At 40.9% G+C, this 25,103-nt stretch overlaps 1 protein-coding gene across 1 annotated transcript; it reads right to left on the bottom strand.

Annotated features, from left to right (window-relative positions):
* Positions 1 to 76: 76 nt before the first annotated feature.
* On the bottom strand, positions 77 to 24,576 carry KCTD3 (potassium channel tetramerization domain containing 3). The gene is made up of 18 exons (XM_057365138.1): positions 24,230 to 24,576; positions 20,543 to 20,596; positions 19,117 to 19,162; positions 18,197 to 18,270; positions 17,657 to 17,715; positions 17,390 to 17,470; positions 16,523 to 16,657; positions 15,606 to 15,696; positions 13,275 to 13,465; positions 9,290 to 9,405; positions 7,086 to 7,173; positions 6,836 to 6,952; positions 5,705 to 5,875; positions 4,392 to 4,547; positions 3,333 to 3,429; positions 1,902 to 2,086; positions 1,660 to 1,798; positions 77 to 1,329 (listed from the first exon to the last, which is right to left on the bottom strand). The coding sequence occupies exons 1-18, from the start codon at positions 24,301 to 24,303 to the stop codon at positions 747 to 749; spliced, it is 2,457 nt and encodes an 818-aa protein (XP_057221121.1). The 5' UTR covers positions 24,304 to 24,576; the 3' UTR covers positions 77 to 746.
* Between the last annotated feature and the right edge of the window lie 527 nt (positions 24,577 to 25,103).

Genomic DNA, 25,103 nt, shown 5'->3' with positions numbered 1-25,103 from the left:
TACACCATGACAGTAAACCTACTCCCATATTCATCTCTGTCCTTCTTCCAGAGAAAGTGACAACGAAGCCCTCAAGAGACTGCCAGTTCTGTGTATTCTGCCAAGCATATTTTTATGCATTCTCTCAGTCACAATCAGCAAAATCCATCATTTGATACCACACATTTTCAGAAAGTACAAGCAACACTCCTCTGGCAATTTATTTGGACTAAGAGGCAAAGTAATATGCTATTTTGAATAGCGTCCTCCTTAACCTGCACAAAACATTTTAGATATCAGACAGCAGCATACAGAGCAAGGATCCCATTCATAAAACAAGACTACAGAGGCAGCTCTGTGARTTAGGCAAAATCCACCCAAAAGAGGAGCAGCTCTGTGGAGCAACGTGTGGCTGCATCTAAAGGGCATCCTCTGCTCAGCAGCCAAATTTTCCTTTAGCACCATCCCTTACCCCAAAACAAAAATAATCACAACATAYCACATGCCTGACCACATTTACGCAAGAATGCACAACAATATTTGGGACCAAGTACCGTACTACATTTTGGAGCATTACATAAAGCCACACATTGATGTGGACAACCCTTCAAAGCTTTGGCAGCAGCTAGGTACTTTCTCATAACCTTACAAGTTTTATTCTGGTATCAGAACAAACTCCGATTCAAGAAACAACCCACAATATGTAACATTATGCCTGCTACCAGCCAGAGGGTACCTGCACCTTGTTTTTGCCACCAGACACATTTTCATAAGCCGTAGTCTTGGCAGGATGAGTCGTTCTTGCGGTGTCGTGGTGAAGCAGCTGTCTTTGTAGGTGATGGAGAAGCTGCACCAGATAATTCAGGCCCACCTTCAGCAAGGACTGGTGCAGAGGCCAGGAGAGGCACTTTCTTCCTTCCCAGGAAACCAGCTCCTTCAAATCCCATTTTCTTTYTGCTTTCTGCTTTGGTTTCATTCTCTTCTTCTGGTCCTCTTCTTTTGAGGTCCAGAGAATTCTCTGGCAGGCGGTGAACCTCTGTACTGCAACACCCACCTGCATCTGTCACGCCTGTGCCTCGCACTTCCAATGCTGTTGATGGGACTGCCTTCCTCTCAGCTGCACTGCCCTCAGCTGTTGCCTTCCTGGCCTCTGTGTGGCTTGAACTCCCATTTGCAGCAGCTGCCTTTTCTGTTGGGCTCTTGCTGGGTAAGTTAGAAGCCTGGAAGTCCCGGTAACTGTGAAAGCTCTCTGTCCGCCTCGCTCTTGCCAACAAGGGGCTTTCTCGGTATGGCCKCACAGAACCATACGTGGCAGTTTCGTGGATTGTTTCATGGTGCTGCAATTGGAGGCTTCAGGAAACAGAAGAAGASCAGACATTAGGCTGAGAATAGCAGCCAGTTCTTCAGCACACCTCTGCTCCCACCTACCACTGCAATTCCCACAACAGCAATACACTCATCACAGCCACCAACAAAGGCTTCCAGATCACTTCACATTCTCAGAGGCCAAATTTCAATCTGCACTCGTACAAACCAATAGAAATCAAGGAATATGTGTGTGTAGTTCAAGCCATTTAGGGCATGAATTCAGCTGCAGCCTTCAAGTCACCAAACCCCACTTTGCCTACCTGAAAAGTATAACTTTCAGTGTCTGCAGCAGTGCTACTCTTGGCAACTTACCTGGAATTAGATTCCCGAAGCCGGTTTGGCTGAACAACTGAGGTGGCAGGACTGATGTTGGGTGTGGCACAACGAGATGTACTCAAGTCACACTGGTCAAGCAGCTTGAGYAGCTCTTCCTCTGTGGGGCCACCAACATCTGCAAGAGAGAGCTCTTAGAGGGCAGGTCCATTTACTGCAGTCAGGCACATATGAGGACACAAGAAAGAACCACACCATAGTCCTGGCACAACACAACTCACCTTTGTCTTCACTCTTATTAACCATGTCCATAGCTGTGGTCAGGTCCCACATCTGGATGCTGCCATTGGAATGTCCAGTGAAGAGGTAGCGGCGTGGCCGGGAGCCCATCCTGCTGGATCCTTCACATTCTCGCACCGTAAATGAYGAGATGGTAGTGCAGTCAACTGCCTGGATCTCACAGATCCTACAACAAGAGAAACCCCAAATTACCAGAACAATTGCACCTGGCAGAGTTTGGCCAGTGAAGTCCATACTGGTTCAGTTTTCTGAGAAGACACCAAACTTGCAATCAGAAAAAGACCTTTTCTCCAGATGGAATTGCTTCCCCTGCATGCCTAACACACTGCTCAGCTTCAGACAATCCCTTCCCACCCCCAGTCCATCTGCACTCTTACTGCTGGTTTATTAGGCAACCCCCGCATGCTCTATGTCCATTTTCTATTTGCAATGATTAGAAAGCAAAGGCTCTCACAATGACAGAAAACAGACCCTTGTAGACATTCTAGGAAACTAACCTGCAGAAACAGCACATTAAACCACATAAAAGATATGCAAAAATCCCCAAACATGATACATACAATGTTATGTTTATAGATAACTTCTGTCATAAGACAAYTGCACTTTCATTTGTCATGGCATCTCCATTGCATGGGAAGTCAAAAGCAAAGGACCCCCAAAACTAAGCTGTTCATGCTCTGGGTAGTTTGTTTTACTGGCCCTTTGTAGGGATCTTTTTACCCAAGCAGTGCCAAAATCAGCCATAGTGTTGAGGCATTAATGTTTTCACCCAGATTCAAAGATATTGGGCAAAAGATGTAAAACAAAAGCATAAAACTGAGTTGTATTGTTTTTTCTGAGCTCTTGTCATCTTCCTAGCCTAACAGGAAGAAAAGCAGCTGTGGATTTGGTAACTTTTTTTACTATGTTGACAGCAATGTTGTGGAATATTATATCAAGCCTAAGAAAATAATTGAATAGATGATCTAGAAAACAGTACCTCCATTTTAAAGGTTTTAATATCTTCCAAGCCAAGTGCAAAGGAAGAGAGAAACCTTTTTGTGAGCAGCATCATCCCTGCCACCAGCAACTTCAGCATTAGTTTTGAAATTTAATGTTAGCATGGGACCATGGTTGAATCTATAGAGGCACAGAAATGTTTGCTTTGTGAGCTCACCAGGGTGAGCCATCATGAGGTGAGTCTCGGATATCACACTTTTCAAAAAGYCTTTTGGCTTTGAAGTTATAATAATTGTTAAGTAAGTAACAGTTCCGTTACTAGCACACAAACAAGAGTTCAGGCAGAGCTGTCAAGCACAGTAGAGGCCTGTTATGTTCAACTGCATGGACTCAGCAGGGAGGAGGGAGACATCACCACCTGAACAGTCCTAGTCCTGCTCCTTTCCCCCTTAAAACCCTCAACATGAATGTACCTTTTCCCAGTTGAAGACAGCCTTACAAACAGCTTATTTGTAATGGGAACAACTTTTTGGATAAACACCTGTTGATCATCACGTTCACCAAAGGGTCCTAGAAGAGAAAAAGAAAGATAGCTTGTTTATTTGAATACCTTCGCCCTCTTCCCAGTACAGTTTTGAAGATCCAGACTCATATGAGTGTGACCACTGCWATTTTAAAGTATCCAGAGCAGGGAGCCAAAGATGACCAGTTGCTAGAACAAGCAATAATGGTTAGCAGTCTCTAGAGATGCAAATCAGTTTTTGCTGTTCTAAGGGACACACATTCTTAAGTTTGCTGTGTGTTCCTGGAGGAATTGCTGTGTCAGCACAAACCCTACATTAGGTCTCTATAATAACAGTAAGTGCTTTTGTTAYTTTGCAGCCTCTAGATGTCTAAAGGCTTAATCAGATTTCTTGCCATAGTACTGACCCCAGCCTGTGTTCACAGGGCATCCTATTCATCAAAGGTTCATTCACAAGCCCCAGACCACCAAGGAATTAAACTACTGTCTTCCCATATTTACCAACCCACATTCCTTCAGTATCTTGCTACAGCAGTGTGCTAKCACCATTTGCCTCTGCAGTTGCAAGGCTTCAGTGAACTTTGTCACAACTTCAAAGTAATTTCAGAATTTTTTCATGCTTTGTTTAACGCAAACTGAACAGTGAACTGGAATTTGCAATAGACCAGATGTTTGCTATGCTCATTTGCTTAATAGTTTTCTGTGCTTTCTCTCATTCTCTAATTAAACCAAAATTGAAATGCTGCATCAGTTTGCTCAAGGAAGAGGTGTGTTCCAAAGTTTTTGTCCCTTTTTCCCTCATTCAGAGTAAGTCCTTTAAGTGTACTCACTCTCYACAGCCTAAATAATAATTCCAGGTGAATCTCACAGATCCTTGCCCTCATTTCAAGGGGAGAGCAGTATGTATGAGCTTACACCCATCAACTTGCATGGTACAAGGCTGAAGGTCTGTTAAACCGTTATGAGACTAGTGCATGTATAGGCACAACCCAACCAAGAGATATCCTACCAATGTCATTTCCAGAACAGTAACTGCCATGACTCTCTGCTTCTTCCAGGGATAAGATTTTGAATGATGCAAGAGGTGTTGAGCCTGGCTGAGTCGAAATCATGCCCCGGAACCGAGTCACAGTCCATGTCCGCACATGGTTGTTATCAGCACAAACTAGAAAGGAAAAGGTGTGCATTTAGAAGGGATGACAAAACATTTAGATAAGCTTTCCTAGTGATTATCTATGTGATAATTTTTCAACACTGCACGATCAAGAATTTAGTCAATGTGAGGTCACACAGCATCTCCAGACAATTTTCTAACAGCCTACAAATCCTTGCTGATACCSTGTTTTCTGTTAGTTTTGTATCTTCCCTCAGAAACTGAAGAAACTGAGARAAGTGCAACACAAAATGAAGGTCTGGTTTACCACCAGTAGCTACAGCCCTCTTCAGTGCCCTGTGTGGAGGTTCTTGGACAAGATGTCATGAGAGCAGCCTGGAATCAGAACCCTCCTCACACCACGGTCCTACTCCATTTCATTCATCAATTAACTCAGTTTTGTAGATACAGATGTGCCATGTCCTGGTTCTGAGGGTTTAGCCGCAACTTGCAGGGCAAGAGACGACCTCTGGGCTGTTTGTTTGCAGTATAATTGGATACCATGTTCCTGTTGCTTTTTTAAAAATAATGGGATAGCAAGCAGCAAGAAGTAAATCAGTTCTCTGCCATGTTCTGGCTGCTGGATTCTGGGTGAAATAGATTCTTACAGAGGAAGGAGTGACTGCATATTCCCTGCAAGTAAGACACGTTCCTGAGCATATGATAGGACAAGCAGAATAGCACAACAAACACTGGGGAACTGCTGAGAAAAGAAACACAGCCCTTTGAAGTCCCAGGAAGGCTTTTTCTAAGGCCCAAGAGGAGATGGTACACATTTTGCTGCAGCCCAGAAAGCTCCTGAAAGGCTGTTAAAAGAAGACAAGTCCTGAAGGACCTGTGCACAACAATAAAACTTGACAGAGATACATTTGCTTACAAACCCTTTTATTTCCACAAATGGCAACCTTGGAATAAGACACAAATGAAAGAGTGAGTTGTTCCAGTGTCTGGCAAAATAAAACTTGGGCCTTTCAACTGCTAAGGGCTTTGAAGAATGCTTACTTTAAGAGAAAAGATCCAAGCAAATCCAGCCCTTCCGCTRCCCCCAGATCTGTCCAGCTCATTTCTATTACATGAGGGAACAATGCAAGTTGTAGAGCATTGCATACAAATACTGCACTGCTCAGGAGGAGGGGAGAACCACCAGTACACATCTGTGCACACATTACCTGACACGAGGTGCTTCTCTGAGAGCATGATCTTGGTGACAGGGCTTCGATGAACCGTGAAGGTCTGAAAGAGCTGAGGGCCAGACCCAACCGTCTCAGGGTGCTGTACAATCACCCTCACTGCTCCAGAGCTGGTGCCATATGCAATCTCAATCCAATTGCCACTTACACCTAAAACAAGCAAGAACACGGTTGTTCCCCCAGGAATGAAAGCTTGGCTTACTGGGGGCAGGAAAGGAGACAGCAGAACACCGTAATTCCAAGCTTCCACAGCTATGTTTTTTAAACACTGTTTATTCATTATTTTCCCATGAACAGGAAGGGCATTTTGCCACTAAAATAACCCCAKGTTTTTTCAATTCAATACTACATGTTTCAATGCTGTCTTAACAACAACCTTCTTTCCCATTCTCTCCTCCCTCCTGAAACTGAAAGAATAAATAGATAAAGGCATAGGATCAGATATTTTGGCACCCCTCACAGTGATACGGTCTATATGTGCCAGGTAACATTTATTTTTCTGTCTCAGAAGCAAATGGGAAAGCAAAGCAAAACAGGAAGAACTACAGTTTAAAAAGTCACTGTGATATCAATATTATTATGTAAGTAACCACTTTCTCCCACTCTAGGTTTTTTTGAGTTTTACTTTGCTTTGGGGTTTTGTTGTTGCTATTGTTTCTCTTTTAATTTAAGAGACAGCTGCACCATGATTACAAAAGCATCATCCAGAAGCATGTGGAAATGTTTCTTAGCATATTGGTTACAAGGTTGTGTCTCGCCCTTACCCAGTACAGCATAAACTATTTCAGTGAATACAATTCACAATCTAAGTGCCTGTCTTGTGCAAAAGGCTTAAAAACAGCCAAAATATGTTATGCACAAGCATTAATATATACATACATGTAAGTACATGCACCTATTTATCCAAATTACAAGTGTAAGGGAAAACAGCTATGCCTAGTGTTCATCATTCATTTGAAGATGATTAAATGAAGAAAAATTCTTTGTTTTTGCCAAGGGCGAGCTTGTGTGCTTTAACCCTGCTATGCAGCAATAAAAAAGTCCATTTAGAAAACAGAAAAGCTCATTTCTAACAGACTCTCAGTGAACAGACAGTGATAGAATACTGACTTGTTTTAGGTGTGAGGTAGACACTGAGAGCTGTTATAGCATCGTTGGAGGGATCATGGTACAATTCTGTCACAAGAAGATCATTGTCTTTCATTCGCAGTGGGAATTTCTGCATGTCTGTGGGGAAGAGATATTTATTACTTTCATTAGACAGAGTTGTTCTGATGCAACTTAAATCAACTAAAGAATGTAAGAAAAAAACTGCTCAGTACCACCCCCTTTTTTCTTCCAGCCTGCTCCCATGTCTTACCTATATAGTAGATGGAGCCATTGTTACAGCCCAGCAGCAAAAAAGACCCAGCAGTATCATAGCTTGTGATAGGAACAACATCCTGAACCTAGTGCAAATAGAAAGGAAAAAATAATCAAATCAAGAATTTAGGTTTCTACTTCCTCAGTTTTCAGACATYTTTGGTATATTTTGCTGAACATAACTTGAGTTTGGTACTGGACTGAAGCCCTTGTGCACACACTTGCATGTATAGTAGAATTCCTGAAGTGCTACATATTCCTCTGCCAACTAGATCTGAAGTCCTGGAGCTAAGCAGACACATGCAGACAAATTAGCCCAATTGCTCTGGAAGATCCTTCTTTGAGTGAAGAAACAGAGCTTAGAGACTTGCAGCTAAACCATGTATTCAAAAGTGGATTTTTTTCCACTTTTCATCCTTTCTGTCCTCTCCCTTCTTCAATTTTGACATGCCCTTAAGAGGTTGCTGGACTCAGGAACAAAATGTTGCCTCTCTACACCTTCTTTGATCCCCAGTTTTGTATCCCACTGCCAAACTACGAAATTCTTTGCCTAGCAGATATATAATGAGGGATAAAAATTCTTGTTCCATTACCATTTTTTATTTCTCACTTCCAATACACAACCACACCAAGAAAACTGGAAGGCAGCCCTGCAGTATTTTATTTACTGGTCTACAACTTAAGGTGAGGGATTACAAGTGCACTTTCTTTGCCCTCTAGGATTAAAAGATGTGCTTATTCCTCCAAGCAGGACAGATATCTCAAGCAAAGAAAAGGTTTAGCTTATCCTACGTAAGATCTATTTCAAACAATTCTTTTTCGCTTGAGTCTTGAGGAAGGAAAAACCAAAAGCCTTTTCATCCAGAGCACTCAAACATGCACAGTGTCATGGTATTTGCCCTGCACTCTCTGTTTCAGCCAGTTCACTTAATGGACATTGAATACTAATTCATGGACGTTTCAGCCTAAGTTCTCATTTCTCTCTGACCAGCAGCATCCTTCCAATTGCTACAGAGACTTGAAAAATCATTTGCAMAACTTGAATCCATTGTAGAGCAAAGCAAACCAACCAAAGAAACTTTCCCACATCCCAAAGAGCTCAGACTCTAAACCAGTACCCCTTCCTAACTTAAGAATGGTCTGTAAGCCCCTAAGACATACTGTAAAAGTATCTTGCTTCTGTGCAGATAGGAACACCAGAGGTGATTGAGCAGCTGCCATCAGCCAAGATGTGAACTTTCATTAGAGAATAGGGCAACCCTGTACAACAGCCACTGGTACAGCATGGCYAAGTGAGAATCCTCACTTTGCAGAGTGTGGTTTTCTGTCACACTCTACTGCTCTGTGTTACCTCTTACWCTGGAATACTTAATATTCTGCTTCCTTTTAGCTCTTCTTTGCTAAGAATTTCATTACTGATGTATCTAGCACCCACACCCTCCTCCTCCTGTAGCACACAACTGAAACACTGCCAGAAGAGTAAGTGCTAGAGAAACAACCTCAGCAGTCTACTCAAATCTCCAACAAGGGAAGAAGATGCAAGAACCAATCAGATGCAAAGATCAGAATTACATCTTCTGGGTGTAATACATCAAATACAGAGATCACCATGTAAGGAAGAATAGATTTGCATAAACTAAGCCTCCTTGCTCTGAAATGGGGCATCAGCACTCTGTTCTATAAAACCWCTCTCACTGAAGCAAGTATGATTACATCCTAAGTTCAGAGCTATGGGCAACACAGGGAAATCAGTCACTTAAATATCAGATATTCTCATTAGGAATTTTACAATCAACCCTGYCACTTTACATCTTTATGCAGTTCTTCAAGAAGAATGTGTTCTAAAGGGAGATGAAGACCTACAGAAAAACATTTGTGAATTGTTTTGGGTTTTTTACTAAAAAAAAAGAGCTCTTTTACCAAGTAACTAATCCAAAACAAAGTTTAAATATGTTGGCACTTGACATTTATTACCCCAAATCACACCACATCCTTCATTTGAAAACCTAAAAAGCATGCTTGGTATAACAGAAACAAGTCAACATTCTGCTCACAGGCACAATATCCAGGTGATAAATTCTATAACAAAAGTCAGGGCTGAAAACCCTTAGATGAGCATTTTCAATATGCTTTTAGATTATTTTATTCTTCTGACACTAAAAAGACCAACTTGTAAAAAGTGATGTGGAAAATTGAACACACCTGCCAATGCTGAGTCACAGCGTTCCACACTCCCACTTTCCCTGTGTGGCTTGTAGCCACCAACTGGTTGCCAATGAAGAAGAGAGCATCTACAGGGACTCCAAGACTGAACACTCCTACAAAAAATGAAGAGGCTGTGAAGCTCATCTAAAATAAAGGGAAAAACACAGTAACAGCAGATTCTCTCAGTTGTGATCTTATCACATTTATTTGACTAGCACATACAGAAAGCCAAAACTGGGTTTGCAGCATGCTAGGTGAGGTACCATTCATGCAGCTGACTGGGTTCCATTAAATGGAAGTGTGATGTCATCTCCACTAATACCATCATCATTTGGAAAGGAGAAAGGAGGCAAGAGAAGCTAGAACAGCCTTTATGAAATATACAAACTTCTTTTACAGCTATCAAGTACTCAAAAGGCTTTAAACTAAATTTAAAAAATCATATTACCTCAAAYAGGAAGTTTTGTTAGTTTTTTTGTTGTTTGATTCTTTTTTTAGCTGTGACATTAAGAAGCAGTAATGCTTCTTAATGTTCCATGGGTTTTGCAAATTTATACCATACTAGTTTGCAACTACCTTATAAAGTATTACAAGTTCTTGATGCCTTTTGTTTTTTTTTTTTTTTTGAAGTCTGGGCAAGCAAAATATTTTGAAAATGTATTTGAGGAACTAAATATGGCTACAGGGCTTCAGCCTTTTTCTTGGGAAAACAATTCAAATGGGACCCTACTTGAATACATTCAGATTTCTCTTTTAGCAGAAATACCTGAACACGGAAAAATAAGCAACCTGCAGAAACCTATTWCTTTCTTTCTTTCTCTTTCCATCTTCAGATCTTTTAGTTTAGTTGTAGTCCATGAGCAGAGAATACAGGCTAACCAGCTATTAAAACTTGAAGCTATCTAGGGAAGCAATTTCACCAATCATCACATACTATTCTAATTTGGAAGTCAACCTTCTAAGTAAGGGAAATGTGTCATCAACAACATTTCACTTAATAAAAATCAAAAAGTGCAGAGCCTGACAGGCATCAATGGCTGTGGTTATAGTTGACCTTAACATCTGAGGCCTTCCACAAAATCGATCCTTTCTTTAGAGTTTCCAAGTGTTATCATAGATCCAACATGAATAATTTTAACTGAACTGCAAACCTGGATAGCATACTACATTCTGCGCTACTTATTGTCCATGTATTTAAAAGTTACAGCAAACTCAAAAGGTCTGAGCTAATTTGTAAGTTTGCCAGCTATGAAGTCCAGCAAACTGGCAGTGTTTGCAAGTTTACTTAGTTTGCAAATAATTCTAGGCTATGTTTTTCTGCCTGGTAAGTGCAAAAGTACCAGGGATACATTACAACATTAAAGTGTCAAGCTTCACTCATAAATTTCCTATTCCATACTGCTAACTACATATTTATATTAMTTCTCACTACTATACCTTAACTGCAGCAGATAGATGCTGCAAAAACAAGGGTAGCCAATAGCTGGAAAATTCTCCAACATTGTTTTGGATAAATTCAAATGAACAGAGTGTCGTTCCTACAAGAGAATCAGCCCTCTGTAACACCCAAGAAGGAATCTCAAGAACCTGTTTTAATTATGGTGTTAAACTGTTTTCCAGGGCAGAGTACAATCATTCAATGCAGATAAGATTCAGCAGTACAGGGCACATAAAAAAGGCAGTAATAAAAAATCCACAGAAACAACTAGAATTGATTACTCCAGAGAAGGATGAGGTTCAAGGAAATCAAGGAAGACAGCTCGAATGGTCTGGAGGAATTTGAAGTGTCAGTCCTGCTTAGGCTCAACAATCTTGAGACTTGTCCACAGGGGAGACAACGCTATATGTAATGACAGGCTCTTGTCCTAAGGGTCCCTCTCAGTAAAATACTGCTTACAGCAGCAGCCCRGCAGCAGTGTCTTATGTAAGTAATATTGAAAGGGAAGAAAGCGCTCTGGGAGAGCTCCATCACAAAGATGCCAGCCCACACAATTTGCTGGGGATGGTGTCGCCAGGCTCCAGCAACTGTTTGGAACAAGCAGTTTCTTTCACAAGATGACAGCAGCGTACTGTATCTCTATCACAAAGCAGCACTGCAAGCATTTGTCTCCACAAGGAAACAAAACSGTTACATTCAAGTTATTACTGTTAAACACAAGCATTTTTCAAAACCATGTATTATCACAATCAGCATTATCCAAAAGAAAAGCAGTACATTTTGGTCAAGGTCAGTCTGAGTGGGAATTTCATCCTGTAGGCACTTTGTGTCTGCCTCGCCCCTCCTCCTGCCCCAAGTGGCAATTATTCTGTTTCTCAGTGTCACTTTGATGCAGTACAGCCTGTTTAGCAAAAGGTCTTACTTCAGTTTTGTTGCCATTTTMAGTCAAAATCTAAGTTATCAGAACCTTAAGATACTGGCATATTTTAGAGTTTTTATTTTAAATAAAAAGTCTACTTTTGGATTTTTTGTGTCTCTTTTCACTTGATTTTAAAAAATTCAAGATACTTCTCATAACTTACTGCAAATCCCAAGGTAACAAGCAGCTAATTGAAACCAGAAAATGCAGAAGGAAAGTAATGGCACAGTGCTCAAAGCAATGCTTGTTACAGGAGCACAGCTGTCACACCAACTCTTCACTGTCCTTAAGATTCAGTCAAAGGGAGCATAAGAGAAGAAAAGGCTTCTCAGGTACAATAATTACTCCCTGTGTTTAATAATTTCATATTCAACTGTTAGGCATACCTTTTAGATTTTTTTTTTATACAAAGGAATCTCCTTTTCCGTTTTGCTGACCATGATTATATGTAAGRACTCTGTGAGTCACAAGTAAAAGAGCAGTACACAGCTGAATTATCTCATACAAGACTTTTGTCTTTCCCCATCTTCAAATATGACTTAAGTATTTCCACTCATCATGCAAGGAAAAAAAGCAACAGCCATTAACATAGCTAGAAACTGCCCRAGAATATGTCAAGTAAGCTCTTCTTCAAAGGCAAATGGGTCAAAACTTGAATTTGGTAATTTCTACTTTAATTAATAACCAGATTAATTCTCGTGGCTTCAAGTGTGGAGATACATCTAACAACAAATTAGCTCAGCATTAAGTTTGAGAGAAAAGTGCTCACATTACCAGACTGCTGTCATACTTTGTTAGCAGTATCCACTGCCAGTGGAAACAGACATTGTTGGCATAGCAGTGGTTATTCAAACACCAGGGATTAGGCTGGAGGAAGTTCCAAATACCGTTCCCTTCAGTGCCTCCCAAATTTGCCCTATATTAGAAGAGCAATGACTCAGACAAGCCATCAGATCARTACCAAGGAATATTTACTTCTGGAAATGCTTTCTTGCTGTTTGTAAAGATTACTAATTGGGTGTCCTTCAGTGCCAAGGTGTTCAAGCAGTAATTTCTGTATGCATAAAGGAATAGTGTGGCCTTTTTTCTTACCCTCACACCCACATTATAAACACAAGAAATTTTCATCTTTCAAACTCCATTTATGGACCATATTTGACAAGAACTGAGGTATTTTCATCATCTCTATGTAAAAATATGGATTTAATAACACAAATGAAAGAGCAGARTCTCCTCGTATCTGTATTTTCCCACCTCAGAAACTTAGTTCCTTTGTATTATAGCTTAGATTCAAATGCAATTCAGAAATTGCAATAGAGAAAATTTTAACTGTTAATTTGAAACTTTACACAAAAACCTCAAACTGAACAGTAAGTATTGGTTACTGTCTCTTCAGCAAGCAGACTGCTCTTTTATTCTCCATCTCTTTGATTTTGAGACAGGATTCCTGGTCAGAAACTGAAGAAAGCTAATACATTTCAACAGGTTGCTGTACTACAGCTTGTTTTATCCATTTGTGAAAGTGGATACTGAACACTACAAATCACACATACCTCAGAACAAGGTCTCAGGCTTTTTTCTGGTTAAACACACACACAAAAGAAAAAACATGCAATTATAGTTACCRATTTCACTGCCACTACCACCGTCTTGAATGCTCCACAAGATAATGCTGCTCTCCGAGGCAACTGCAACCATCTTGTCCTTGTCCCCATGAGGGCCACCAACCACCTTGGCATTGAGAGCCACTCGCTCAATGGTCCAGTCCAGGTAAGGACTCGTGAACACCTGCTGCCACCCAGATGACTCTTTGATTCTGGAARGGCAAAGGGGACAACMGGGGACAGATGTCAGAGACTCAGGAGCAGACAGGCCAGTCTAATCCTGAACCAATGTGGATGATTCTCATACTCCAAACCACAGAACTTCAAACTCCAGTTAAGAACTACAGTCCTCAAGAGCTGCATTTTTTCCCCCATTTTGAAGTCTGATACTGCATAATATTTCAGTGCTTTGTAGCTACTGGAATCCTCTGTTGGACTTTTTCTTCATATAGGCACATCTGATATAGAATTTGTAAGATGAAGCCAAAAGTTTGGGCTAGAAAAACACTAGATAATGAGGTTCTGTATAAGACTTAAGAAGAAAACTCTATTAAATAATCTCCTCATATATTATGCAAGAAACCCAGTTATGCTGTAGCATAAACCTCTGCTTTCCAGCCACATTTTCTGTTTACAGTATACTGTAAGCAGAGTACTAACTTTGTTTTTAGACAATAATTTCCCTGTGCATTTTAAAGACTCACATGGTGTCAGTAGAATTTATCTGACTTCAGGCAATAATTTAGATACTTTGCAATGGAGCTGAAGCAGACTAGATCTCTGCAGTCAAATTATAGAAATGTTAAAATTAAAAGCAATTTTTAGCATTGTTGCCATTATTTCACCTCAGCATTGCATTCTTCCTGGATCTGAAGCACCGCAGATCACTATGCTCTACCCATACAACATGCAGAAGCTGTAGTGAAGAAATTTAAGARCACAATAGCAAGACTTGGAATGCAACCAAGACATTCTTGCAAACTTTACAATCAAATTTTAAAAACTTTTGTCATACTTCAAAAGCAAAAAAAATATTATCTTTAAGATGCATTGTACTTTGCTGTAGCAGAATGGAGGAGGGAAAATTCCACCACTGTATTCCTAGAGCTCCTTCAGGTTTTGGAATAAAAAAAGACAAACAACCAAGACTGCTACCTGTGAGTCTCTGTGAAGAAAAGCAGCACTTTAAATTGGCATGTTGACCTGCACCCTCTCTTAGCAGCCATTCAAGTCTGACAGGGGTCATCAAAAGCATCACTAATAACTTAATTTCAATGGCAACAAGTCTCATTAAGTAGTTACCAAGTAGGAAAAAGGCAGGATCTTTCACTTAAAAGTGAGCTAGCAACCAAGGAAGACAGATAAAATCAGAGATAAACCAGAGATAAGAAGGGGACAGCTAGCACAAAACCATTGCAAATCATTTCCTCTTTGTCTGTCAGGCCATATGAAGTATAATTGAAAACAAAAACATTAAGCAGAGAAAGAGAAGCCCCATTTAATAAAATTAAAGCCAAAAAATCGCAGTGGTGAAAGCAAGTCAGATGTGAATGTGGTTTAAGTTACAAAGTTTAAGCAACTGAGTTAGTATTCTAGAGAGTGAATAAGGCAGCAAACTATGGCTTTAGCTTGGCAGTAAGCAGAAGGAAGCTGCTCACATTACACTCTTCTCCCTTCTGTTTCTGAACCACAGCATGACAGCCATGTCAGACTGGTCTGGACAACAGCTCTTGTTAAAACTTTCCATCGAAAAGACAACCACCAATTAAATGAAGACTACAAGATGTGAACTACAAACAGCTTCTGTAATATGGAGATATTGCTTATCTTCAGCTGATTTTTAAAAATAGCCAGTTTGTTTTCAAGACTTTGAAAACACTTTTCAGCCACACAAGAGAAGTAGCAAGTGTTTAACTGTTCTGCTCAGCAAAAAATCCTGATGTTTAAGACAAGGTAGCAAAACTATGCAGCAAAAATTCATTAACTGTTTCAATTTCCTTGACAGACTGTTTTTTTTCCTTGACAGTCTGTTTMACAGACTGTTTTTAAATCCCCAGCAGGACAAAATTTCAAATGAATTTTTCATTTCAATGCTTTAAAACWGGCTTTTGAAGCAGTTGTATTGGAGTCGATTTGCTACTTTTTCAACAGCATCAAGAACTGGCATCAAAGCAGCAAAATGTCAGTTCCTATCAAACAGTTTATTTTCACCAAAAAAAACAGCAACTCATATTTATATGATCAGACTGAATGCATCTATCTACTTCAAAGTAAACTTTTTGCTTTGCTCTTAGCCAATGATTATAATTTTCTTTTAGGTTTCTGTAACCCTCCAAGCAACTATATTCATACCTGTAGCAAACAGCAAAATGGGCATAGGCAGCTACTATCCARTTGTGGTGGCCAGCTACTATTAGGACTTTCCGTGGGTCCACAGGAAATCCTAAAGAAAACCAAAGCTGATGTCAGGCAAGTGATGAGTCTTAGATGAACAAACAATTCTATAATAGGAGAGAGCTCTCTGCTAGRATGTACAACAGAAACTGATAATGAAGTTTCTCAAGAAACATTTTCAGCAAGATTCTAGTTCACAGTATTGCTTCTCACAGCCTTGACATGCTGTAGAACTAATGCCTGAAGACTGCACCTTCTACCTCGWTTTCCCYAGCAMTGMCTTGYTCCAAACCTACAGCAGCTCACTAAGAAGACTCAGCAATTAGTAACTTTATTTTTATATTACCTAGAAATCACCTTAAACATACTCTACATTTTCCCAATGCTGCTACAATTTATAGGATTTTAACAGAAATATAACAGTTCTAACAGCATCATTTTGCTTGCAAAGTCAAAAGCTGGAAAATGACAGAAATTCAGGTCTATMTCAAAATTTTTCTGTGAAGACTACCTTTATTCTAAAAATTTGACTCTGGCAGGGCAAGTGAGGCATCAGGAGCAAGAAAGAGGTGGAAGAGCAGGAATTAGGCTCTGAACAAAGGCCAAAGAGACGGTGGCTTCTCTGGTTTTCATAATGGCTTTAGCTAAGACTGCATGAAGAACTTTGACTTGCCTTTCTCTCAAGCCTCACTTTTGGATTGTGCAGCAGTGAGCCTTCAATATGTATAGGGAGTAGTGTTTAACAAAGTATTCAGCAATTTTAACCAGGCAAACACAGTTCAGTAGATTTAAACCAGATACAGCCACACAGTTCTTACTTCCCAGAGACCATCATCTTTGCAATTTGCTTTGGTTTTAAAACTGGCACTCCTCACCTAGTCGGACTGTACCTTCCCCTGTACCAGCAAGCGTAGGCTGGACACCAACTCCATGCATCTCACTCTCATTCTGRCCCATTCTGATGTCAGTCAGTGGCCCAGTAGTATTATTTATTTTGCGGCTGGGAATGCCTATTTAAAAAAAAATAATAAAAAAAAATTGTCATCCTCCTTATACTTCAGCAAGATATTAGCTGACTTTCAAAATACCAGATTAACAGTTGCTGCAAAAACTGTAAAACTGTAACTAGTTTTTAATGAAACATTTAATTTATCTTCTATAAGAAATAGGAAATACTGTAACACTGAAACAGAAAATACTTTTGCCTGTCGACATTCACGATTTAAGGAATTATCTTCAGAAAACTTGTCAATAATTGGCTAGATAGCCTTTAGACTTCAGGTTAACACATGAACTGTGTTCACCTCCACAGAGAATTTAAAAGTCTAACAGGTACTCATATGGATAATAAAAGCTGATTAGTGGTGATYTGTCACCTAGGCAGCAGGACACCCAAGGTGACTGTACATTCTGAAAGAAGGTGGCACCTCATTCTGGTGACATTAAACTGAAAGGCTCTTGAAGAACCTCTGTTCCAGCCTGCAACCAAACACAGTTTGCTTAGTACTAACATGGCACACCCTCTGCCCAGTACTCCAAACATGCTGCTTGTCACGGCACGGAGATGAAAGTCTTGGGTTTTAATCAGAGCAATATTCAGTTCAAGCATTTATTTTTAGCTTTCCATAGGAAGGCTTTCTTGGAAGAGTCTGACAGCCAGAGCAACCACCGCAGCCAACCATCCCCACATACCAAAGCAGCWAGTGACTGCAAGCAACATCAAACCATGAATACAAAACTACCTGGAGGAGGTAGGTAGCCATGGAAAAGGACACTGCCACAAGATGAGCGTTCCAGTTCTTCACATAGTAGCAATCTTCTCACTGAGGAGGAAACCTAGATGTRATCACAGCTTTCACTTCCTTGGAAACATTACATTATCTTAAATATCCTTCCATTTTTAAAATTTTTACTTTGAAAATCTTCAGGGTCACAACTGCCCAGGATTTGTCAGTGAACCATTATTGCAATAATAAATATGAGCTCACATTAAGAAAAAAAAAAGTTACCTAAAGGTGTGATTCCATAGAATTCAGCTTCATGTCTGAGAACATTAATACTCACTCCCCTAGAGAAATAAAATTTAAAAAGAAAACAAAACCAAAAACCAACAAGAACAAAGTGAGTCAATACCTTGAATATAAATACTTGTATTTAACTGGATATTACACAATCTAAATATCAAGCTACCTGACAGGTTACAGAATTACCACAAACTGCATTCAACATRTTGATATCTGAAATTTCAAAGTGATCTTAATTTGACTTAACTTTCATTAAAATAAAGATACAGAAACAATAAAGAAATACACTACAAGAAGTRGTCTAAATTACAAGAATCTATTAACAAAATAGAATGCCACCACTTCTGCCTCCACCATGCCATATATATTTACTCTAGACACAGCCCATATCAATGAGGGAACTGAGCCATATACCAGGCACCCAACCAGATGAGTAAAATGTAGTATTTCTCACTTGCAAAAGTGAGAATTAATTGAATTAAYTRATTGAATTAATTTTCACTTGACRTAATTARAACTTCYTACCGTAAGTCTAACTCCTTTGTGCGAAGAAAATTTAAAATGGGTGCAAATGCTGCTGGATCTCGATCAATAAATATCTGCAAAGAAAAATTTCCGTACTTGAGTACTATTATGGAGCAACCATCAACTGAAATGCTTTTTTATGCTGAGTGTAGGAAAGTGGAGTTGAAGATGAGGTAGTAAGCAGACAAACAAAAATCCAAGTTTTTGTGCCTCTTCTCTCTTCTTATTATTCTTGATCCACTAATTCTTAAAGGACATATATACAAAAATTGCTGCAAATAGATGGTGCTTAATAAATGTATTCTTCAGGTTCTAGTCTTCACAGAAGACAGATACTCCCACTTCCGAGCATGTGTTCAATATGCAGTAAATCTAGTAAGATCTCAAGATAGGTTTAGACTTTTTAACATGAAGTAAATTACCACTAAAACTACCTCTATACTTTTAGCAGAGTACTTGTGTGCCTCACTGTCACTCAACAATATGACTATAACTAGTTTCCCATTTAAGACTATCATACCCACAGACTGAAACAACCCTTTTGCTACATGTTTTTGCAAAAAAGCACTATATTTCCATGTGAGATTACTCAGTTACATATGCAATGTCTATCTAATGAAAATTGCACCTCCCTGCAATACAGCAATTAGCATTTGCTCTGCTTAAGAAAAGTAGAGTTGCTGTTTCTGCATTACCTGTACGATGCAGAATGAGCACAGAAATACACACATTGTTCCAGTTTCATTTATTGAAACAAAGATGAGAACCAAGAAAGCCAGAGATGTCACTAATTTTCATGGAAGTTTAGCCTGACTCAGCAGTGTAACTCCCATTAGCAACCACAGTGARTATGCTTTAGGAGACAACCTAACCAAAAGCATAACATTCAATTAATGAATTAYAGCAGGTTCATTACTCACAGCACCAGTTTCATCCTTTAGTGTTGAAATTCTTCCACTCAGCAAACTGAAAAACAGGAAATCTTCATTAGATGTCCCTCAAAAATGTACTGACACAAACACAGGATAGCAACACTCTGGGTCAGTTTGCTCTCCTTGTGTATTGTTGGTTATGTTTTGGTAACACAATGCATCTGYACAAAGAAAATAGCCACAATTCTGGAAAATTGAAATCTTTCTCCTGAWCACCTAAGGAAAAGCTGAGGTTTGCATCATAAGGATCTTCAGATTCCTGAAGTAAATAGACAAGACCTAGCCTGAAAGAATAAAAAAGTTTTCCCAGGTACTTAGAGGGCTGAGTAGTTTGTTAAAATCTAGGTAAATTGGCAAAAGCTGCTGAAGCAAAAAGGAAGAGTAAACAACACAATCTGCCAGGACTTACTGGACAAGAATGTAATTCATTATTCTGATATAATTTTACCTCAAAATTTTTCTCTCATCAGATCAAAGTACTTTTTCTCCTGACCCACATAAAACAGAGTGCCAAAATCTCATTTTACAGGTAAGGTGGAAACTAACACAACCAGCTTTCATTTGGGTCTGGATGACAATTATCCTAGATTTTCCAGGATKACTTTCAGGACAACCTACTTAGACAGCATATTTAGTGTTGAGAGACTGGGGAATAGCATGAGACTTCCTCCTTGTGTCTTTCCTTGCATTCCTCAAAGCTGATATTTCCCTGGCATTTCATTTTATCTGAACATTTCAGTAAAACAGGAACAGGTAATGCTGCCTATGTCAGCTGCCATGCTTTTATTGAGAAAGAAGTCCAGAGTACAAAAATTAAATGTAAGGAAGCAAAATTGCCAGCATTTAGGTTTTCCCTTGTGGGTTTAGGAATAACTGGGGTGATAGAGGTACAGCAGCTGCAGAACAAAATACAAACATAAGCAGCACAACCTGCAGGAATAGTAAAGGCAGTGATGTAAAAGGAGGATGTTCAATAATTCAACAGCTCCTCTAGCACAGGTTAAAACCTTCAAAACTTTGAGTTAACTCAGAGTAGAGCAATAATTAAAAAAAAAACCCAAACCAAACCAGAAATGTTAAAGGCAGTGCTAAAGTATATGGCCAGTAAGATCACAAGTGGTAATAGAGTCATAGTCAGTGGCATCACCTTTTCCTGCAGATTTGGAAGTAATTTCCACAACTCTCCATCTAAAAAGGGACAGCTCCTCAGCACATATAAGCTGCCATGGCTGCATTCAAGCAAGAAGGTGCCTCTTGGRTAAYGGCTTATTTCAAATGAATCTGTCCYRTTGCTTCAGAGRGAAARCATTAAGGACTCTAATATTTACAGCATAAATKAAGAACTAAGAACTTCATTTTTTTTCCAATGACTGCTAATTTGCCTTTGTTAAATGTGAAGATCTGTTACAAATACCTGGAAAAAAATGAGTCTGGAATCCACATCAGGGTTTGTCTCGATGTGCTGAACCTATGAAAACAAAGTTACAAGTTCAGAATCAACTGTAAAATTGGAAAGAAGCCTGCTTTATCTAAAATTCCTTGATTTGTCCTACAAAGCTAATATAAAAGAGGCTTAGAAAGTTTGAGATCATTTAAAAATCTGMACAAAGTCAGAAGTTGTAGACCCACTGCACAGATCGTCCTTAAGTGTGAAGCAGGATTGTTCAGAGGCCACAAAAACATCATTCTTTACATGTTTGTTACACAGTCTCAAACATCCTGAATTTCCTGGTTCTTACACTTCAATAGCAATGCTTGCAAAAAAAAAAATAAAAAAAAAATAAAAAAAAGCCCCACAGAACCCAAATACTGCTCCACACACAAAATCCAAAAAGTAAAATATAAATTTATCAACAGTGAGCTATGTTTGTTAATAACTGCATACTCCTCTGCTACTTTTACTTAGGACTGAAAGGGTGCTACATTATGCACTGCAAAAGAGTACAATGAGTTTCAAGTTAATATTTTATAGGAACTTGAATTATTTGCCATTTTACTATTTGGGCCCCTCTTGGGAAAGAGGGAGGGGCAATAACAGTTAAAAGAAAAAGAATATTTACTGTGAATCATATAGTGAAATGATACAAATTATAATGTTACTTATGATGCCAGATAGTACTTTGCATAATGAATGACTATGGATTGTTTTATACGATTTCTTGTTTTGATTTAACATGAAGGAAGACAACTGAACTGGCAGCTTGGACAATGAGCTCATGCTCTGCATCACTTTCTGGCTGTACATATCCTCTTACTAGTGCCATGACTAAGAAACCTCTGGTGACCTCTTCATTAATGGAAACAAACAAAAAAAAAAAACCAAAAACAATATACCAAAGTAAAATTCCATTCCAACTATTACTATCTAGTACAAGATTACAAATATTTTTTAATAGAAATACCTAATCATAATTTATCTGGTTTTCACTGCTAGCATTTTCAATTTTGAAGGGAGAAAAATGTAAACAAACCCCATCACTTTCTGCCCCCCAGGAGGCAGAAACACAAAGGCTATATGGAATTTCCATCCTGCATAAAATGTGAATTGTCCATGTATGTCTGCTCACCACAAACATAACAATGGCAAATCTGTTCTTAACAGAAAATCTACAGTCTCAGCATTCTAAGCATAAGCATACACAAAGTCCTTTCTGAAAAGAAAAAAAAAACACTTCTCAAATATACTTCTAAGTAGTTTTGCTCAGCTTTTCTTATTAGTAATACAGGTCACTGCTTCTGTCTCCATTAAGAGATGTCTCATTTAACTATATTATAGCATGTAAAAACAATGAATTACATGAATTTTATGCCGAATTAATCCAGACACTGCTTGTAACTATGGGGCTTGGTGCAGCATCACCATCATCTTATTTTAATTTTATCAGCATGTTCAGACAGCACCAGGATTTCCTGTCTATAATTTAGCACTCTAGTACCAGCTTAGTAAGCAACAGCTCATTCTAACATATACTTTAGAACTTTAAATATATAGACACTAATCTATGTAAACAAGCAGAGTTCTCTTTTCCAGGATGAAGAAAGCAGCTTAGCTAGCAACATGTACATGCACAGGTGTATCTGCAGCTCAGTGCAGCGGTCAGACAGGCATTGTATAAGGAAAATTAGGCAAACTCGGTGCAATATCTTCAAATACTCTTAAGCATTTGCCAGCTTAGTTAAAGAAAATACAAGCAACTGGAAACAGACATGCCAATGTGAGTTACAAAACAACCATTTTCATAGCCTATTGTCCTTGTAGGGTTACACTGTAACGAGAAGGAGATACAAGGTCAGAAGAATTCCCCCACTTTGCTACAGTAACTTCGGTGAAAGTTAACTAGCAAGAGGCTTTTGTTCCCAATGAAGGAATCCACAAACGCTGTGACCAGGAAGTGACAGAGCAATCGCACATAACGACAGTCTCGGGGAACAGTGGGGACCTCATGTCTGAACATGGAAAAGCTGGGGTCTCTGTAGTAAGTGCTCCTGAGTATCACTGGTGTCAGAAACAGACAGAGGGGAGTGATCATTTTCTCTTCTCATGCAATTCTACAAACAAAACTAACAGTTTCAGGTTTTTAGTGGGAGTAATGAGAACTAATGAAGAGGAGGAAACGTGTATACTCTCGCCCATTTGCTGTGCAGATCATCCACTTCACTACCAGTTAAGAGTCATCTGCCTTTGTAAGCAGAAAAACACGGCTCAGGCATGGTTTTTCAAAGGACATGGGGACTACAAGGGAAGCTGAGCTTGCGAAAGGCAAAAACTTCTCACACAGAAGAACAGGGTCTCTCTATTAAACGAGAAATATCCTACTCCTTACATCCAAATGTTGACTAGACTAGACAAATGGACCTCATCCAAATGTTCTAGACCTTCAGCTAGAAATTAATTACATGCATTTGTTAGTTTGCCTCATTCTTCATTCTTCTCTGTGTAGGCAAGCCCTCTGAGGACRTGCATTTCTTCCTTGATTTGCACCCTGTACATAATTCTCTGTTCCTCTGCAGAGGCATTTATTAAGGAAGATCTATTTAAAATTAAGAAACTGAAGCAGCTTTGAGATTCCACAGATAATAAAATCCTAMAAGACAAACCAGCCTGTAATTTCAGAGACAGAGTTCACTGAAGAACCTTATTCAACATAAATGAAATCTCGTCCATGCTTACATCAAAGTTATCCTGAAAGCATCATTATRGGTGAGTTTCGCCTATGCATGTTACAAGCAGTTTCTCTGGGTTGAACCAGGTTCTTAATGTCTTATTAAAACAAAGGAATTCTGCATTGATTTCTATGGTACGCTAAGAAAGGCTGTAGCACGCAGTTATCAGATCAAGTTTATGTTCTGAGTAATGCAAGAAAATTCTGAAAATAGTAATAGTAGTTCCTACTACTTATAGCTGGCTCCACGTTGCRCACATTGCTTGGGAAAACACATTACTTCAGCTTCCACTAGCTACGGTAATCRGAATGATTTCATGCCTGAGCATTTTGACAAGAATGTCTGCACTGTTTATCACACAGATCCTGACCACAGCTGTCCCACAATTCTCTGCCTCAGCCTGCCAAAATGTCTACATCTGCCAGCTTCCACACTTCCAGCGTACATTTGAAAACAATAAAGCTCTTTATTCGCGTTGATRCCAGCGGTATCGTATCAGCAATTTTAATACCTTAGTCTCTGAGGCTGCTAGACAGGCTGCTCACCAGAAACCTATGGATGTGATGGCAAAGCAAAGCTCCTATAACTGAAGAAGTATTCCCAGAGTCYCTAAGGTGCATGCAGAGCAGTCCGCATCTAGGCAGCCCTGACATCGCGGGCAGACACCACGCGGAGCTGCCAACGCGCCCCGCGTCCGCCCCAGGTACCCCCGGCCCCTGCACGGCGCTGGCTGAAGGCTCATCCCGCCCGTCCCGGCGGCAGCACCAGCGCAGAGCCCCGCTGGGCAGTCCCGGCCCGGGCCGGCTGCCGGATAGGCCGAACCCTCACCCCGGCCGGGCAGCGCGTCCCTCGGTCGGGCCCCGGCAGAGCCCCTCAGCGCCCCCCGCCAGCCCCGGCACGGCCACGGCCGCAGCAGGGCCCGGGCCCGCCCGCTCACCTGGTGCCGCCCACGTTGAGCTGGATGATCTCCCCGCTCCCCGCGCCGGCGAAGCCGCCGCCGTTCCCCGCCATCTTCCCCGCCGCCTGCTCCAGCCGGCGCCCGCCGCCGCCTCCCGCCGGGACCTCGCGGTCGAGGGAAGCAGCGGCGGCGCCAGGCGAAGGCGGCGGGGAAGGAGGCGGCGGGGGATCGGCCAGCGGCGGCCGGGGCAGGGTCGGYAACCGGCCGGGCTGTGGGCCCGCGGGATCCCTCGGCTCAGGCCCGGCCAGCGGCGGAACGCGCCATGGCAGCGCGGCGGCACCGGCGGGAGCGGCTCCGTGCCCAAAGGCCGGGGAGCGCTGGCGGAACGCGGCCCGAGCGGGAGGCGGGGCCGGCCCGGCTGCGGCGGGAGGAGCCGGCAGCGCCCCAAGGGCAGAGACGCGCCCGGAAGGGGCCGGCGGGAGCCCGCCCGCCCCGCCAGCGGCWTCAGGCCCGAGGGAGAGCAGCCGCGGCACCGGGACTCTCGGCTTGTGTGGTTGGAAAGGATCGGGAGCCGCCCGTGCCGCCATCAGGCGCCAGCGACYCCCGCCTGGAATAAAGAGAAGGGCGACCGAGCTGGTGAAGGGTCTGGGAGCGCAAATCCTGTGAAGATCAGCTGAGGGAGCGGGGATTGTTTAGCCTGGAGAAAAAGAGGCTCAGGGGTGACCTTATCGCTCTCTACAAGCACCTGAAAAGAGGGTGTAGCCAGGTGAGGGTCAGTCGCTGCTCCCAGCAACCAGCGCAGGACAAGGGGACGCAGCCTCAAGCTGCACCAGGGGAGGTTTGGGTTGGACATTAAGGATGAATTCCATTACARTAAGGGTGATGGAATTCAGACATTGGAATGGACTGGAGA

Source organism: Malurus melanocephalus, unplaced genomic scaffold, assembly GCF_030028575.1.
Source record: "Malurus melanocephalus ecotype Western Australia unplaced genomic scaffold, MMel_1.1 scaffold_48, whole genome shotgun sequence".
Classification (NCBI taxonomy): Eukaryota; Metazoa; Chordata; class Aves; order Passeriformes; family Maluridae; genus Malurus; species Malurus melanocephalus.
The sequence above is the reverse complement of the archived record's forward strand: the minus strand, read 5'-3'. Positions and strand labels throughout refer to the sequence as shown.